The sequence below is a fragment of the Bos indicus genome, chromosome 8 (genome assembly GCF_029378745.1).
Source record: "Bos indicus isolate NIAB-ARS_2022 breed Sahiwal x Tharparkar chromosome 8, NIAB-ARS_B.indTharparkar_mat_pri_1.0, whole genome shotgun sequence".
Classification (NCBI taxonomy): domain Eukaryota; kingdom Metazoa; phylum Chordata; class Mammalia; order Artiodactyla; family Bovidae; genus Bos; species Bos indicus.
The window spans coordinates 22,684,748-22,704,016 of NC_091767.1; the positions used below are offsets into that span (position 1 = coordinate 22,684,748).

At 41.7% G+C, this 19,269-nt stretch overlaps 2 protein-coding genes across 2 annotated transcripts; both read right to left on the reverse strand.

Annotated features, from left to right (window-relative positions):
* Positions 1 to 5,168: 5,168 nt before the first annotated feature.
* LOC109562636 (interferon omega-1-like) lies at positions 5,169 to 5,750 on the reverse strand. The gene has a single exon (XM_019965662.2). The coding sequence runs from the start codon at positions 5,748 to 5,750 to the stop codon at positions 5,169 to 5,171; it is 582 nt and encodes a 193-aa protein (XP_019821221.2).
* Positions 5,751 to 15,770: 10,020 nt separating this feature from the next.
* Positions 15,771 to 16,457, reverse strand: LOC109562637 (interferon omega-1-like). Its single transcript, XM_019965666.2, has one exon. It carries the CDS (start codon positions 16,449 to 16,451, stop codon positions 15,771 to 15,773), a length of 681 nt encoding a protein of 226 aa, XP_019821225.2. The 5' UTR covers positions 16,452 to 16,457.
* Positions 16,458 to 19,269: the final 2,812 nt, after the last annotated feature.

The window sequence follows — 19,269 nt, forward strand, 5'->3', positions numbered from 1 at the left end:
TGGTATTTTCATTTTTTTTTTTGGGGGGGGGGTTTGAACCTTTTTTTTTTTTTCCCTAATTTTATTTTATTTTTAAAGTTTACATAATTGTATTAGTTTTGCCAAATATCAAAATGAATCCGCCACAGGTATACATGTGTTCCCCATCCCGAACCCTCCTCCCTCCTCCCTCCCCATACCATCCCTCTGGGCCGTCCCAGTGCACCAGCCCCAAGCATCCAGCATCGTGCATCGAACCTGGACTGGCAACTCGTTTCCTACATGATATTTTACATGTTTCATTGCCATTCTCCCAAATCTTCCCACCCTCTCCCTCTCCCACAGAGTCCATAAGACTGTTCTATACATCAGTGTCTCTTTTGCTGTCTCGTACACTGGGTTATTGTTACCATCTTTCTAAATTCCATATATATGTGTTACAGTGTTATTTATCTTGATGGCTTAGACTTGGTGCCTTTTAACATTTCATACTCAAGACAAGTCCTTTCTTACTTCACCCCAAATACTAACCCAAGAAATAGCTTTGGAAGTACTGTTGCCACCTTCCCTGGTGGCAGGGAAAGTGTAGGGATGTCCCATTTCTTGTCATCCTCTGTCACATTTTATAACTGATTTCCTGGTCTCATAACCATTAAAAAAATCTCTGTCTTAATATCACCAGAGGTGGTCTGAGACTAACTGAGGATGATGTTAGGGACTGTTTACCTCATTTATACTCTTCACAGAGAAGCTGTTATTTTATAAGACAATTTTTCAAGATGCTGGTCCCAAGCAAAAAGATTGGCTGTAAGATTTCTTTTCATAATGTTCCCGGACTGCTGTAAGCGTGGACTCTTGGGATCTGTTCCTTCACAGTTCTTTGGGCAACCCCCTCTCCTAGACTTTGGATTTGGTGGGTCTCAAAACACAGCATTTTATCCATTTTCCTCCTCTCCACATCTTTAAAAAAAAAAAAAAAAAAAAAAAAAACCTGTCATTTTGTTCCTTTAGAACAAAAATTTCCTTTAAAAAAATTTCCTAACCACAAATCTGATTTCTTTTTCTCTCAGTATGATTTTGAAGTATAACATAATCCATAGCTTAAAAAGTAGCATCAGAGGTGGTCTAAAACTTACTGAGGTTGAGGAAAGGGACTGCTTGTTATCTCTTTTATTAGCAGAGCAAGTATGTTTTATTAGACAACTTTCTTAGAATCTGTTTCTATGCAAAGAACTAAAAGTACTGTAGGATTTCTCTCCATAATGTACCAGGTACTGATCAAAAGAGAGGAAACGTGGGCTCCTGGGCTCCTTCAGAGTTGTGCAGGCAGTCCCTCTCCTAGAATTAATACTTGGGCCTCAACATGCAGACTCTTCACAGTGTTAAGAGACTTGCAGGTGAAACTTCTTTTGGTTGGACTGAGGGTGGACTGAAGAGGTTACTATTGGTTATATGCAAAGTACATCATGAGAAACGCTGGGCTGGAGGAAGCACAAGCTAGAATCAAGATTGCGGGGAGAAAAATCAATAACCTCAGATATGCAGATAACACCACCCTTATGGCAGAAAGTGAAGAAGAACTAAAGAGCCTCTTGATGAAAGTGAAAGAGGAGAGTGAAAAAGTTGGCTTAAATCTCAACATTCAGAAAACTAAGTCATGGCATCCGTTCCCATCCCTTCGTGTCAAATAGAATGGGAAACAGTGTCTGACTTTATTTTTCTGGGCTCCAGAATCACTGCAGATGGTGATTGCAGCCATGAAATTAAAAGACACTTGCTCCTTGGAAAGAAATTTTTGACCAACCTAGACAGCATATTAAAAAGCAGAGACATTACTTTACCAACAAAGGTCTGCCTAGTCAAGGCTATGGTTTTTCCAGTAGTCATGTATGGGTGTGAGATTTGGACTATAAAGAAAGCTGAGCACAGAAAAATTGATGCTCTTCAACTGTGGTGTTGGAGAAGACTCTTGAGAGTCCCTTGGACTACAAGGAGATCCAACCAGTCCGTCCTAAAGGAGATCAGTCCTGGGTGTTCTTTGGAAGGACTGATGTTGAAACTGAAACTCCAATACTTTGGCCTCCTGATGTGGAGAGCTAACTCATTGGAAAAGACCCTCATACTGGCAAAAATTGAGGGCAGGAGGAGAAGGGGATGACCAGGATGAGATGGTTGGATGGCATCACTGACACAATGGACATGGGTTTGTGTGGACTCTGGGAGTCGGTGATGGACAGGGAGGCCTGCCGTGCTGGGGTTCATGGCGTCACAAAGGATTGGACATGACAGAGCGACTGAACTAAACTGAACTGAATTGGTTATATTGATATGAAAGACTGTTATCATTCATTAAGTTTTACATTCTCAGCCTAATTTGCAAACTTTGTATTATTTGAAGTAAAGAATGTCCTCTGTGGCTGCTAAAAGTCATCTTCATCTTTTAGAAGAGGAACTGAAAGTCTGGAACAGCAACAGTCAGGAGCCCCAGATTGTGTGAGAATAGTGCTTCCTGCTGCTCCCAGGCCCTCCTCTTCATCAGCTCTGAGTACTGGCCCTCAGCTGCTCTGAGCACTTGCTGCCTCCTTCCTCCTCTTCCTGACTCGATGTCCTCTTCCCTGCTCCCAGGAGGGCAGTCACCATTCGTGCCTGACTGTTCTGGAATGCACATCATCAAGCACATTGTCACATGTGTGTGCGGTCAGCACACTTTGGTGACAGAATAAAGAAACTGTGAATTAACCCATGTTCAGTATTATGCCACTGTTATCTGTAGACCATCAGAAAATGAGAACTATGGTCCAGTAAATCATTGTGGAAGAATTCAAACCTTATCTATTGGACCTTAAAAAGGAAATGCAGAGAGTTGTGGCTAGATTTATTTTGGTGCAATTTAAACTGTCAAAATAGACTATGTAGTCACACCTCTGAGTTCTATTTTACTAAAGAAGAGAGTTAGATTGAGCTTCAGGTTTTTATTTCAAGCTGAGTTGACTCTTATAGATGAATATCTCCTTTTGTATTGGGACTTTACCATGAGTATATTTCATTTCCAGTGTAATAATACAAAAGAAGTATTGAAGCTGTGACATTGTCTGATGCCCAGGATAGAAGGGAAAAGTTTCTTCCATGAAAACAAAATTGAGAAAAGTGCAGAAAATGACAATTCTGGCTTAGCTTCTGGTTCAAGATGACAGAGTACGAGGACATGCACTCATCTCCTGCAAGAGCACTGAATTCTCAAGGAGCTGTTAAAAACCATCCACAGGAGGACTCTGGAGCCCACCCAGAAAAGATACCCCATGTCCAGAGACAAAAAAGAAATTATAATGAGATGGTAGGAGGTACTCAAACATAATAAAAATAAACTCCATACCTGCACATTGGGAAACCAACAAACTGGAAAACAATACAACCAAAAACGTTATCTCACTGTTGTGAAGGATCTAAGACTCATGTCAGGCTTCCAGGTCTGCGAATCCAGCAAAGGGCCTGGGAATCCCTGGGATATCTGACTCTAAAGGCCAGCGATATTTGATTACAAGTCTTCCACAGGACTGTGTGGCAAAGAGACTCCATTCTCAAAGGGGACAAACAAAATCTTGTGAGCACAAAGACCCAGGGGAACTGAGCAGCAGTGAGCCCACAGGAGACTGAACCAGACCTGCATGCTAAAGGTGGAGTCTCCTGTGGAGGTGGGTCAGCAGGGGCTTGCCGTGGGGGCAAGGGCACTAGCTGCAGCAATCCTGGAAGGTGCCCCGTGGCGTGAGTCCCCTGGGGGTTTCAGAAAATCACACTTCATTCATTAATAATGTTTCTCCCGTCTTTAGTATGAGAAGGGTAACAACTGGTTTCGGAACTCTTTGTTGGGTTTTGGTCTTTCAGTAGCAATGCAGAGGCTCCTGGAGGTGATCTTGCCAGCAAGTATGGACAAGGGACTTTACTGAAAAGAGAACTAGGATCCAACCTGGGACGGCGTAGGATTGGAGGGCAGAAGTCCATTTCACAGCGCCTGCTCTTTCCTTCCTGCCTCTGCATGTGTTTGACTTTCTACATTGATATGAGATCTGTATTGTTTCCCTATTATTCGTCTTTTTTACATCAAATCATTTTCTACAAATTCATCTTTCTCAAAGAGTTTTATATGAACTCATAGGAGTGCTTTTTAGAGATATGACACCCAGAAATTGGAATTCTTTTCAGTATATGGCAAAGGAAAGTTCTCACACTGAAAGCACTATGAAACCAGCACTGAAGTGGAAGAGAAAATACCTTTAATACACCATGCAGCTAGAAAGCAGCACAGAACAGAGTTCCTGTGTTGGAGGCAGTGAAGTTACTGTGTAAGGGAGTGAATTGCTCAGTAAGGCAGTACTGAGGAGAAGGTGGAAGGCAGAATAATAGGAGTCAGGAGCAGCCAGTCAACAACATATGGCATCAACTTTCCAGCAGGAGGTGACTGCTTCCCTCAGATATGTCTATCAACCATTCTTTAATGAGTGGGTATAAATTACTTATGCCTAGACATCAAGACTAACAATTTTCTATAATTCATAATTTCCTTTCTACCTTTTTTTCTTTTTGGCACCCTCCACAGCTTATAGGATCTTAGTTCCTCAACTAAGGCTCCCTGGAGGGAAAACTCAGAGTCCTAGAAACTGCGCCACCAGAAAGCTTGAAGAATTCCACCTTTTGACAGACATTTGCTAGAAAGTGATAGAACTGTTCCACAGTATAAAATGAACATTACTGTTTTGTGGTAGGTAAATATAGACAAAATAAGGATTTAGATTTTCAAAGTAAAAAACCTCAAGAAGTTTACCTTGATAAGTATTTAATAAATAAAACAAATTACAATTTTAATCAAAGAGAAAGGGGAATATATTTTCTAAATTTTAATACAATGTAAGCATACACATCTTTTATATGAAAATATAAAATATTGAGATAAAATAACACATTAAATAAATAAAATATAAATAAATAACATCAAAGCAGTTATTGCTTATAGACTGATACCCTTGCAGCTGGGTACTTTTATATCTACTTGCTTATTAATACTGTACTTCTATGCATTGGACTAACTAATTCAACAACTTTCATGGCTAAAGCAGAAATCAGAGTCTTCTGAAATGACTACACTTGAGTGTGCAAGGATGCTGTGGCATCTTAGTCAGTGAGTCATGTCAAGGTTAATTCTGGTCTCCATCCATCATTCTTAACCTTTCTTGCAAGTTGGTTGATGAAGACAAAGATCTCATGATTTCCAGTCTGACGATTTCCCAGGCGCAGTCACTATATTCCTTCTCTCTCAGGTAGACGTGGATTCCGTGGAAGTACCTCTTCATGGCCAGTGTGGGGCCCGTCCTTCCCAGCGCAGAGTCTTCCTCTCCCATCACCTGCCCCAGGCAGGCATCCAGGTCATCCAGCTGCTGATGGAGTCCAGTGTGGAGCGGCTCCAGGAGAGTGGTGTCCCAGGCAGCAGAGGAGTGCTCTGTGTTGAAAAGGTTGAAGGTCTGCTGGAGCATCTCGTGGAGCACAGAGAAGGCCTGAGCCTCCTGGAGCTGGCCGCCCTCCACCACCTCCTGGGGGAAAGCAAAGTCTTTTCTGTCCTGCAGACAGAAGCGAGGGGAGAGTCTCCTCATTTTGCCCAGGAGCCTGAGGTTCTGCCTGCCAACCAGCATGTGGTTCTGAGACAGGTCACAGCCCAGGGATCCTCCCAGGCCGTAGCTGACAAGCACCAGGGCCATCAGTAGAGAGAGCATGACGGCCATGGGGAATATGAGGCTGCTGCTGGGCTGGCTGAGACGGCGTCTGGTGGAACCTTGAGGTAGGTTCTCTGATGCCATGCTTTCTAAGCAAGGCCATTAAATAGGGAACACAGTAATTTTCATTTTCTAATCATTTCTATACACTTTTACTTTCTATTTTGGTTTTCTGTTATGTATTCTGAATATGGTCAAAGAAATTTTCATCAATTTAAACTATTAATTTTACTTTTTCCCAGTAACTTCAGACATGCTTATCCAAATGGGTATTTATCATCAAATGAGAAGGTCTTTGTCTTATGTTAGAATTGAAGTACATTTGTAATTACACACATATTGCTCCCTGTCTCTCATGCATAAATGTGCCTCTCCTCTTGTCCAGGAACACATTTGTAGCCCTCATCTTAGGCTCCATTTTCCCCTCTCACTTTACCTAGGAAGCCAGGCTCCCTCAGCCCTATGGTTTTCGTATTTATTTAGGGATTTACCAGATCACTGTGGCAGTTGAGCTCTTTGAAACAAGATGGGTTTCATTAGAGTTTGATTTAGAGAAGAGGGTGATTATTATCAGTCCATGAGCTTATCCCACGTTTCTCTTCCTTCTAGAACATGTTCTTGCAGGTCCATGTGGCTGTGTTTTAGGGAGCCACAAGCTCAGGGCCATTACAGACATCACCCTTTCTTTCCACCATTTTCTTGCTCGAGACCTGTCATCCTCCACAGACTGGGCCAATACCCCCACCAGAATCCTGGTTCTTCTCAGGGAACACTGGTGAGGAGACTCTAAATCCAGGATAATTGTATTTTCCCAGCAGCACCTCACTCAGAAGGGAGAGATCACATGGAGACACCCCCTCTCCTCTGAGTGACAGAGTCCCTTCCTCACCTGCTGTACTCCCTCCCTGAGGACAGGCTTACCATATCCTGTGGCCTCAAAATCTCCTTCTGTGGAGGGCTTGTTTATTTGTTGGGAAAATAAATTCTCTTCCTGAACCCCATCCTCTCCCCTGGAGTGTTTCTGTGAAGGATCCTAGTTCTCCATGGTGATCTCCTCTTGTCCTGACCCTTTTCCCCAGGTGTCCAAAACATCAGCAGTGCTCAGATGCTGAGAGCAAAAGTGTGTTTGTGTAAGTTGGTGAAGGAATTTCCAACTGCAGTCATTTTGCTTTTAGTAGTTAAATAATATCTACTTTACCAAGTATAGTTTTTATTATTCAACTCTTTTACTTAAACTGTTCAACACTTGTTCTGCTCAGAGTTTCTGAGCTGGAGGAAGGAGATTCAGTGCTGGTGTTGTCTCTTGTTGGAAGCTTATGTCACAGAATCTAGTGAGTTACAGCCGTTTGTTCAGGCAGTTGATTCCACCCGGCATCTCTGTTCCTCTGACTCTGTCTCCTCTGAGAAAGCAAGTCAGTGAGACCCAGCATGCTAGATCAGGAGAAATAGCCTTCTTTCCTTGAGTGTAATTTTTCATTTAAACTTTTTATATTCACTTAGTGACTTATTGGACAAGATTGGTGTCACCGCTCCTTCTCTGGTTGTAATTCATGATGAGGTGAGAACAAGAAAGGAAAGAAAAGAAAGCCCGAGGAGCTGCATCACTTTCAAGAGGTTAGATTTTTTGTTTCTCTTTGCAATTTTGCTAGAAAGTAAAATTCCACAGTTGTTTCGTGGGCAACTAGAAAACAAGGGTAAGTCTCAGTGTCATGAATATGAAAGAAAGGAAGTGGCTTCCCTGACACAGTGATGTATTCTGGATTAGCAAACTTCAGTGCAGCATATCTGGGGCCTAGGCTGTGGCAGAGGGGAAGGATCAGGTCAATATGAACAACAGAAAGGCTGGGACATGGCTGTTTCAGACAGAAGCTCAACAAAGTCCAGGTCCTGAGTCCGTGGACTGCCCTCAGCTTTGTAAGACCAGCCACCTGATTTTTCTTTCCTTTAATCCATATGTGGCCAGTATAAGGGGAGAAGGAAGAAGTCACACACACCAGCTCATCGGAGATGGGTAATCAGAACTCCAGTTGCTAGAACACTAACCCTGTCTCACAGGGTCAAGGAGACCAGCCTTGCTATGCATCTGTGACAAATCCACCTGGGCAATGAGAAGTTGCTTTGAGAAAACTAGAATGAAAGGGAATGAAATGATTCCAATGATTCTGATCTTAATCTGGGTAATAATAATTATGATATTAAAAATGATAACTGAATTTTATTGATTGTAACCCTAATGTCCCTAATATCCCACCTTGTGATATGATCACATTTATGGGATGGGTTTCTTTGGGTTTTTTAAGAATTTTAAATGCATTTATTTGGCTGTGCCAGGTCTTGGTTGCGGCATGCTGGCTTTTCCATATTCCTTGCCTCAGATAGGATCTTTACTTGTGGCATGGGTAGTCTTGGTTGTAGCCTGTAGGATCTAGTTCCCTGACCAGGAACAAAACATCAAAATCCTAGGAGAGTGGACTACTTTCCTAGAATCTCTTCCTCAGCAAAGAACTTCAACTGCTGTTGGATTTCTCACGATTATGTACAAGGCCCTGCTCCAAAGGGAGGAAACTTGGGCTCCTGGACTCTTCACAGTCCTGCGGGCATTCCCTCTCCTAGAATGAACACTTAGGGATTCAACATGCAGACCCTTGCCTGTGTTAAGGAACTTGCACTCAAAGCTTCTCTTGGTTGGACTGAGGGTGGAGTAAAGAGGTTACTATTGGTTATACTGATATGAAAGACTGCTATCATTCACTAAGTTCCACATTCTCAGCCTAATTCTCAAACTTTGAATTGTTTGAATTAAAGGATGTCCTCTGTGACTGCTACTATAGTTGTCTTGATGTTTTAGAAGATGAAATGAACATCTGGTGTCGGCTACACTCAGGAGCCCCTGATTCTGTGAGAGTAGCTTCCTGCTGCTCCCAGTCCCTCCTCTTCATCAGCTCTGAGTACTGGCCCTCAGCTGCTCTGAGCACGTGCTGCCTCCTTCCTCCTCGTCCTGCCTCCAAAGTCTTCTCCCCTGCTCCCAGGAGAGCAGTTATGATCCCCTCCTGACACTCCTGGAATCCACATCGTCAAGCACATTGTCACATTTGTGTATGTGGTCAGCACACTTTAATGAGAGAATGAAGAGAATGCTACAAATTAACCCATGTTCGTTAATATGCCACTATTATCTCTAGACCACCAGAAAATAGGAGCTATAGTCCTGTAAATAACTGAAGAATTCAAACCTTATGTATTAGACCCTTAAAAAGGAAATGCAGAGAGATGTGGCAATTTAAAAATTGATGCAGTTTAAAAACTGTCACAATAGACTATGGAGTCACACCTCTAAATTCTCTTTTAGACTAAAGAAGAGAGATTGAGCCTCAGGTTTTTCTTTCAAGCTGAGTTGACTCATATAGATAAATATCTCCTTTTGGATTGAGACTTTTCAAGAGTATATGTCATTTCCAGTGTAATAACACAAAAGAAGCATTGAAGCTGTGACATTCTCTGATGCCCAGAATAGAAGGGAAAAGTTTTTCAGTGAAGACAAAATTGAGAAAAGTGCAGAAAGTGACAATTCTGACGTATTTAAAGATCTTATTTGTGGGAAGGGGCTGGGAACAGCTTGATAAAGGCTGGCACAGCCCAACACCTGCAGCATCACCAAGCTTACCAGATGCCAACCCCTTCCCTGATGACACGGAGGGTGATGTTCTCCAGCCCTGGAGAATGGTGATCATCACCATTGCCACCCTCTGAGAGACCAGGAATCCCCCCAAATCAGCACTTCAGTGAAATTCAGTCCCATGGCTCCAGCTCAACAAGATGCTCAAATCTGCCTTTCCTGCACCCCAGCGACTGGGAGACCACTGCAGAACTCCCTGTAACAGAGCAACTGGCCTTGCTCTCCCAGCAGACCTGTCCAGGTCCAGAGCCTCGAACTCCAGCGCCACATACATGGGGAGAACTGGGGAGACCCTGTAGGCAGGAGCCTCCAGCTAAGTTGGTGCTTCTGGGGCCCGGGAAGCATGTGGGGTCCCAGGAGCAGTGAGGAACCTTCGTTTTGGGGCCAGACTGCCCAGGGGAGCTTTGCAGGGGTTTCGCTCAGAACTTGATCTGTGCACCTGCCCCTGCTTCCATCCTGCCCTTCCTGGGAAAAGATTTTAGCCAGAGCGGTTTACACTGGTGCCCGTTTATGCTGCAACTGATGGCTGGAAATCTGAGCATGTTGTGGTATGTTTTCAGATTCCGGGTTGTTTCTGGGGGAAAAGACTAATTTGGGGAAAGGGGAAAGGCATGTACATTCTGGACAGTAAGCTAGATATTGGGACCATCCACTGGGAAGACTTGAGGACAAGACTGAGACTTACAGGAGCCCCTGGGGAAAGGGAAAATGATTTTACTTAATATAAATGGTTAATTTCTCCTGCAACGTTCAAGTAGTTGGAAATATTTCAAAATGTACAAAGAAGTCTAAAACTCACACCAAGTCTAAATATTCCTTATGCCAAAGCAAAACTTTAAGTACCTGGCTTCATTGGAAGCAAAACATCTGTAAAGTTTTCAAAATTGCTTCTTTTTCATCTCAGTTCAATTGAGGGAAAGCCATATTTGAGAAACAATGACCCAGTAGCTACCTTAAATAATTAATATCAATTTTCAAAGTCTTTTTTTCTTCTCATTTCCTTTATCTAAGGATCTTACGTTAAGCTTTCAAAATTATACATAGTTTTGCATTGCATAGTTTTATTAACATTTTTAGAAGGTCATTTCATATAGATAAGTTACTTTAAAATTCATAATCAAGATGTTTTTTATTTCAGCATAATGTAGATTTTCACATAATATACCATTTCCTACCTAATAAGTATCTTATATGCCAAATGCACTGATTACATGTTGATTTGATGGCCACTAAATATCTCGGTGTGCTTGGTACAGTCATGTCATTATTTTATTTGCTAGTAAAATTTCAAAATGTGTAGATATGCTTTGTACAATCCTAGAACAGATTTACATTCTAATTTGCAGAGGTAGAATTTTTGCATTAAAAATTGAGTTGAGACAGTCACAGATATGGCCTAATCATCTTTAGGGTAGACATGAAATAATGGTGAAAGCTTAATACACACCTGTCACAGTAACAACTCTCACATGTTTAATGTGGCCCTGATGCTTTATATAATCTACTCATTTAAGATAATTTTGTAAGTTGTTATATTAACATCATATAGAGTACAGAACATGAGATGGTATATTGAATGGAGTACAGTATTCTCATTATCCCTATTTTGATTTTAATTGGAGAATAATTGCTTCACAATGTTGTGCTGGTTTCTGCTGTACAACAAGGTAAACCAGCTATAAGTACACATATATCCACTCCCATATCCTTATTTTAAAGCTGAGAAAACTGTAGCATAGGACAGAAAAATCGACTGGACTAAATGATTCAGGAACTTGTGGGAAATCTAAAGAGATGCCCAGATAACAAATATACTGGTCACCTGAGAAGACAAGAGTAACCCACAAAAAATAAAAACAAAAAAATGTAGCAAGATTGTCGTTTTCAAACAGTTTAACTGGTAAAACTCTTCTAAGCTTATCATTATTATTATTATCATTGTTACATTTACACTTTTATTGACAACTCTGAGGACCAGTAGTATCCTACCGTTGTGCAGGATGCTGGGTGGGAATAGGAAATGGAGACTTGCTCCTGCTTTGGGGAGTCAATTCCTCCCCATTTAAAGGACTCTCAGTTAGAAGGTCCTGATGGAGGATGTGTGTGGCGGAGGTGTGTTTAAAATGAAAAGAAAGACTTTGATCTTGAAAAGTAAAGATGATAGGAAATTCTTAAAATAATAAAAGTTGAAATATGCTGAATGAAATACATAAATTGGTGGGATCTTTGTTGATCAAATTTTATAAATGATCCCACTTGTTACTGGGGGGAACTGGATATACCTCAATAACAATATTTTCTGTGCAGCAGATTGATGTGTTGATTTTTAAAATCTTTCTTATAAAAGCATACTCTTTGAAGACAGACAGCATACATATTTCCAGCAATTAACCCTCTGTTCAAATCTCAGCCACAAGTATGTCCATGGTGGTGAATAAAAGATATGGTGGGTGTGCATGAGATAGTTCAGCATATTTCAACTGGTCAAATATCAAAGTTTTGGCGAAGCTTCTGATTCAAGATGGCAGAGTAGAAGGACATGCACTTATCTCCTCACGCAAGAGCAACGAAATCTCAACTAGCTGTTGAACAGCCATCCAGAGGAGGACTCTGGAGCCCGCCAAAAAAGGATGTCCCATGTCCAGACACAAAGAAGAAACTACAACGAGATACTGAGGCACTCAAGCATGATAAAAATAAATGCCATACATGCCAGATGGGAAAGCAACTAACTGGAAAACAATAATACCAGAAAAGTTCTCCCACTGGTGTGAAGGTTCTGAGCCTCATGTCATGCTTGCAAGCCTGCAAAGGGACTGGAAATCCCCAGGCAATCTGACTCTGAAGACCAGTGGGATTTGATTACAGGACTTCCACAGGGTGGTGGGAGAGACTCTTCTTGCAGGGGACAAACATAATCTTGCATGCACCAAGACCCAGGGGAAGGGAGCAGTGACCCCACAGGAGACTGAACCAGACCCCCCTCCTAAGGTTGGAGTCTCCTAGGGAAGTGTGGGTCAGCAGTGGCTTGCCCTGGGGACAAGGGTACTAGCAGCAGCAATCCTGGAAGGTGGCCCCTGGTGTGAGTCTCCTTGGAGGTTGCCGAAAATCAAGCACTTCATTCATTAATCATGTTTCTCACTTCTTTAGTATGAGAAGAGGTAAAACTGGCTTCTGAACCATTTCTTGGGTTTTGTTCTTTCAGTAGTAAAACAGAGGCTCCAGGAGGTGACATTGCCAGCAAGTATGGACAAGGGATTTTATGGAAAGGAGAACTAGGATCCAACCTGGGACAGCCCAGAACTGGAGAGCAGAACCACACACTTCACAGCCCGTGCTCTTTCCTTCCTGCCTCTGCTTGTGTTTGATTATCTGTACTGATATGCAATCTCTATTCTTTCCCTAGTATCGTATTTATGTTAGATCAAGCATTTTCTACCAATTCATCTTACTCAAAGAGTTTTTATGAATTCATAGGAATGCTTTTAGAAGTATGAAATCCAGAAATTGGAATGCTCTTCAGCATACAGCAAAGGAAAGTTGTCACACTGAGAGCACTGTGAAACTAGCACCCAAGTGGAAAACAAAATTCCTTTGTCAGGGGCCAGCACCTTTCCATGCTGCCCTCCAGTCTCTGTCTCAGGGCGGCTGTCCTGTCTCCTCCCTGAGGGCAGCCACTCCATGATTCTCACAGTCCTGATGATTTCTGCCAGGAGCACTTGATGCCTCTTGTGTGATATAGATTCATTGACTCCAAACAGTAATTGTATGAAAACCACTCTTATTGTCCCCATATTAAAAATGAGGAAACTGACCTGTTGTGTTTGTGAAATTCTTCAGGGTCATACTGTTGGTAAATAGCAGAGTTGGGATTCAGAGGTTTTGGAATTTCTAGTACTCTCCTTTCACTTGGACTCTCTTCCTGTGGCTTCTACTCTGACTACACCATGCAGCTAGAAGAAATCAGCACAGAACAGAGTTCCTGTGTTGGAGGCAGTGAAGGTAATGTGGAAGGGACTGAATTGCTCAGTAAGGCAGTGCTGAGGAGAAGGTGGGAGACAGAGTAATAGGAGTCAGGAGCAGCCAGTCAACACTGTATGTCATCAGCTTTCCTGCAGGACGTGACTGCTTCCCTCAGATATGTATATCAACCATTCTTTAATGAGTGGGTATAAATTAGTTAAGCCTATGACATCAAAACTAACCATTTTCTACAATTTCATAATTTCCTTTCTACCTTTTTTCTTTTTGGCACCCTCCACAGCTTATAGGTTCTTAGTTCCTCAACCAAGGCTCCCTGGAGGAAAAACTCAGAGTCCTAACAACTGCACCCACAGATGTTTCTCAGAATTCCACTTTTGAAAGACACTTGTTATAAAGTGATAGAACTGTTTCAAAGTATAAAGTGAACAAATACTATTTTGTCATAGGTATTTGTAGACAAAATAAGGATTTATGTTTTCAAAGTAAAAACTCAAGAAATTTATCTTGATAACTATTTAATAAATAAAATATAAAACTCCTAGAGGAGAACATAGGCAAAACACTCTCCGACATACATCACAGCAGGATCCTCTATGACCCACCTCCCAGAATATTGGAAATAAAAGCAAAAATAAACAAATGGGACCTAATTAAACTTAAAAGCTTCTGCACAACAAAGGAAACTATTAGCAAGGTGAAAAGGCAGCCTTCAGAATGGGAGAAAATAATAGCAAATGAAGCAACGGACAAACAACTAATCTCAAAAATATACAAGCAACTCCTACAGCTCAACTCCAGAAAAATAAATTACCCAATCAAAAAATGGGCCAAAGAACTAAATAGACATTTCTCCAAAGAAGACATACAGATGGCTAACAAACACATGAAAAGATGCTCAACATCACTCATTATCAGAGAAATGCAAATCAAAACCACTATGAGGTACCATTTCACGCCAGTCAGAATGGCTGCGATCCATAAGTCTACAAGCAATAAATGCTGGAGAGGGTGTGGAGAAAAGGGAACCCTCTTACACTGTTGGTGGGAATGCAAACTAGTACAGCCACTATGGAGAACAGTGTGGAGATTCCTTTAAAAACTGGAAATAGAACTGCCTTATGATCCAGCAATCCCACTGCTGGGCATACACACTGAGGAAACCAGAAGGGAAAGAGACACGTGTACCCCAATGTTCATCGCAGCACTGTTTATAATAGCCAGGACATGGAAGCAACCTAGATGCCCATCAGCAGATGAATGGATAAGAAAACTGTGGTACATATACACAATGGAGTATTACTCAGCCATTAAAAAGAATACATTTGAATCAGTTCTAATGAGATGGGTGAAACTGGAACCTATTATACAGAGTGAAGTAAGCCAGAAAGAAAAACACCAATACAGTATACTAACGCATATATATGGAATTTAGAAAGATGGTAACAATAACCCTGTGTACGAGACAGCAAAAGAGACACCGATGTATAGATCAGTCTTTTGGACTCTGTGGGAGAGGGAGAGGGTGGGGAGATTTGGGAGAATAGCATTGAAACATGTATAATATCATGTATGTAATGAGTCGCCAGTCCAGGTTCGATGCACGGTACTGGATGCTTGGGGCTGGTGCACTGGGACGACCCAGAGGAAGGGTAGGGGAGGGAGGAGAGAGGAGGGTTCAGGATGGGGAACGCGGGTATACCTGTGGCGGATTCATTTCGATATTTGGCAAAACTAATACAATATTGTAAAGTTTAAAAATAAAATAAAATTTAAAAAAAAGAAAAGAAAAGAAATACAAATAAAACAGTCCAATTAAAAGACAGACTGAATAAAAGCAAAACTTCATATGCTTCTTACAAGCAATGTACTTAATATTTATATATGAAGTCAAAAAGGAGTTTGGCAGTAACAGGATGGAATAAGACCCTAGAATACAACCTGGCATAGTTATACTAATTTCAGAAGAAAAAAAATAAATAAAATTTAAAAAAATAAAAACTCAAGAAATTTATCTTGATAACTATTTAATAAACCACATAACAATTATAATTAAATAGGAAAATATATTTTCTAAATTTTAATACAATATAAACATACATATCTTAATATGAAAATATAAATACAATGAGATAAAATATTCCATTAACTAAATAAATAAAGAATAAATAAATAACATCAGGGCAGTCATTGCTTATGGACTGATACCCCTGCACATGATTACTTTTATATCTACTTGCTTATTACTACCGACATGTATCGGCTGAGTTAATTCAACAAATTTGGGGGCTAAAGCAGAATTCAGAGTCTTCTGAAATGACCCCAGGTGAGTAAACAAGGATGATGTGGCATCTTAGTCAGTGAGAGTCATGTCAAGGTGAGTTCAGGTCTCCGTCCTTCATTCTTAACCTTTCTTGCAAGTTGGTTGATGAAGACAAGGCTCTCATGATTTCCAGTCTGACGATTTCCCAGGCGCAGTCGCTGTATTCCTTCTCTTTCAGGTAGACATGGATGCCCTGGAAGTACCTCTTCACGGCCAGTGTGGGGCCCATCCTTCCCAGCGCAGAGTCTTCCTCTCCCGTCACCGGGCCCAGGCAGGTATCCAGGTCGTCCAGCTGCTGATGGAGTCCAGTGCGAAGCTGCTCCAGGAGGGTGGTGTCCCAGGCAGCAGAGGAGCGCTCTGTGTGGAAGAGGTTGAAGGTCTGCTGGAGCATCTCGTGGAGCACAGAGAAGGCCTGGGCCTCCTGGAGCTGGCCACCCTCCACCATCTCCTGGGGGAAAGCGAAGTCTTTTCTGTCCTGCAGACAGAAGCGAGGGGAGAGTCTCCTCATTTGGCCCAGGAGCCTGAGGTTCTTTCTTCCAACCAGCATGTGGTTCTGAGACAGGTCACAGCCCAGCGATCCTCCCAGGCCGTAGCTGACCAGCACCAGGGCCATCAGTAGAGAGAGCATGAAGGCCATGGGGAAGATGAGGCTGTTGCTGGCCTGACTGAGCAGTGTCTGCTGGAACCTTGAGATAGGTTCTCTGATGCTACTCTTTCTAAGCAAGGCCATTAAATAGGGAAGATGGTAATTTTCATTTTCTAATTGTTTTAATACACTTTCACTTCCTTTTTTGATTTTCATTTGTGTATTCATAATATGATCAAAGAAAATGTCATAAGTTTAAAGTAGTAAATTTACGTATTTCCCAATAACTTCAAATGTACCCATCCAATTGGATATTTGTCACTCAAATGAGAATGTTTTTATTATTCAAGACTTTTACTTAAACTGTTCAACACTTTTCTGCTCAGAGTTTCAGAGCTGGAGGAAGGAGATTCAGTGATGAAGTCTCTCACTAGAAGCTTATGTCACAGAGTCTAGAGAGTTTCAGTCATTCATTCAGGCCGTTGATTCCACTGGGTATGTCTGTTCCTCTATCTCTTTCTCCCTCTGAGAACGAAGGACAGTGAGAACCAGGCTACTGGTTCAGGGAGAAATAGCCTTCTTTCCTTTACTTGAGTATAATTTTTCACTTAGTTTCTACATTCTTTTAGTGACTTGTTGACCAGGCTTTGTCTTGCTGCTCCTGCTCTAGTTCTAATTCACCTTGAAGTAAGAATAATAAAGCGAAGTGAAGAAAGGCGGAGGGGCTGTATCTCTATCATATGTAAGACTTTAGTTTTTTTTGTTGTTGTTGTTTCCCTTTGCCACTTTCCTAGAAAGTAAAACTCCACAGTTGTTTTGTGGGCAAAAAGAAAACTAATCTAAGTCTGAATGTCTGAATATGAATGAAGGGAAGTGGTTTTCCCTGACACAACGATGTCTTCTGAGTTAGCAAACTTCAGTGCAGCACAGCTGGGGATGAGGCTGTGGCAGAGGGGAAGCATGAGGCCAGTGTGAACAACAGAAAGGCTGGGCCATGGCTGCTCTGACAGAAGCTCACGAAGGTCAAGTCCAGGGTCAAGTGACTGTCCTTTGCTTTGCAAGATCAGCTACCTCATTTTTCTTTCAATTAATGCATGAGGATTAGTTTCAGGACAGAAGGAAGAAGTCAAGCCCATCACCTAACAAGAGATGGACAACTAGAATGCCAGTTGCTGGAATACTAACCTTCGCTGGCAGTGTCTTGGAGACCAGCCTTGCTGAGCATCTGTCTAGGTAGTAAATCCACTCAGGCAATGAGAAGATGCTTTGAAAAAAACTAGAATGAAATAGAATTAAATGATTCCAAAACATCCTGAACTTAATCTGGATAATAGTAATTATGATATTAAAAACAATCGCTGAATTTTATTGCCTGCTACTAATGGAGTGTTCAAGCTGGTTTTAGAAAAGGCAGAGGAACCAGAGATCAAATTGCCAACATCCACTGGATCGTCAAAAAAGCAAGAGAGTTCCTGAAAAACATCTATTTCTGCTTTATTGACTATGCCAAAGCATTTGACTGTGTGGATCACAATAAACTGTAGAAAATTCTGAAAGAGATGGGTATACCAGACCACCTGACCTGCCTCTTGAGAAACCCATATGCAGGTCAAGAAGCAACAGTTAGAATTGGATATGGAACAACAGACTGGTTCCAAATAGGAAAAGGAGTACGTCAAGTCTGTATATTGTCACCCTGCTTGTTTAACTTCTATGCAGAGTACATTATGAGAAACGCTGGGCTGGAAGAAGCACAAGCTGGAATCAAGATTGCCAGGAGAAATATCAATAACCTCAGGTATGCAGATGACACCACCCTTATGGCAGAAAGTGAAGAGGAACTCAAAAGCCTCTTGATGAAAGTGAAAGAGGAGAGTGAAAAAGTTGGCTTAAAACTCAACATTCAGAAAACAAAGATCATGGCATCTGGTCCCATCACTTCATGTGAAATAGATGGGGAAATAGTGGAAACAGTGTCAGACTTTATTTTTCTGGGCTCCAAAATCACGACAGATGGTGATTGCAGCCATGAAATTAAAAGACGCTTACTCCTTGGAAGGAAAGTTATGACCAACCTAGATAGCATATTGGAAAGCAGAGACATTACTTTGCCAACAAAGGTCCATGTAGTCAAGGCTATGGTTTTTCCAGTGGTCATGTATGGATGTGAGAGTTGGACTGTGAAGAAAGCTGAGTGCCAAAGAATTGATGCTTTTGAGCTGTGGTGTTGGAGAAGACTCTTGAGAGTCCCTTGGACTGCAAGGAGATGCAACAAGTCCATTCTGAAGGAGATGAGCCCTGGGTGTTGTTTGGAAGGAATGATGCTAAAGCTGAAACTCCAGTACTTTGGCCACCTCATGCGAAGAGCTGACTCATTGGAAAAGACTCTGATGCTGGGAGGGATTGGGGGCAGGAGGAGAAGGGGATGACAGAGTATGAGATGGCTGGATGGCATCACTGAGTTGATGGACATGGGTTTGGGTGAACTCTGGGAGTTGGTGATGGACAGGGAGGCCTGGCGTGCTGCGATTCATGGGGTTGAAAGGAGTCGGACACAACTAAGCGACTGAACTGAACTGAAGTGAATGGTCTAGTCATTTTCAAGCTCTTTATAATTTTAACTGAATCGTTTCATTAACTCTTAGGGTCCCACTTACTTATACTCCTGGAGAAAAATATAAATCTAGACAAATGAACTATTCCAATCATAGCAAAATTCAAGAGCAAACCTTGGGGGCTTTGATTTGTCTGAATGATCCAATTAAAAAATAAAAAGGAAGGATTCAAATGAACATGACATTAAGGAACCAGTGAAATAAGTGATAGGGGGAGAATGAGATGACAAAGACCCCTTAATCCATTTCAGATGCCAAAGGGTCACGACCTATTGTTTTGTAGGGCCACAGTGTATGGTCTGCAGTCCGCAAAATTGAGATCTAATTATAAATAGTCAAAATCACTA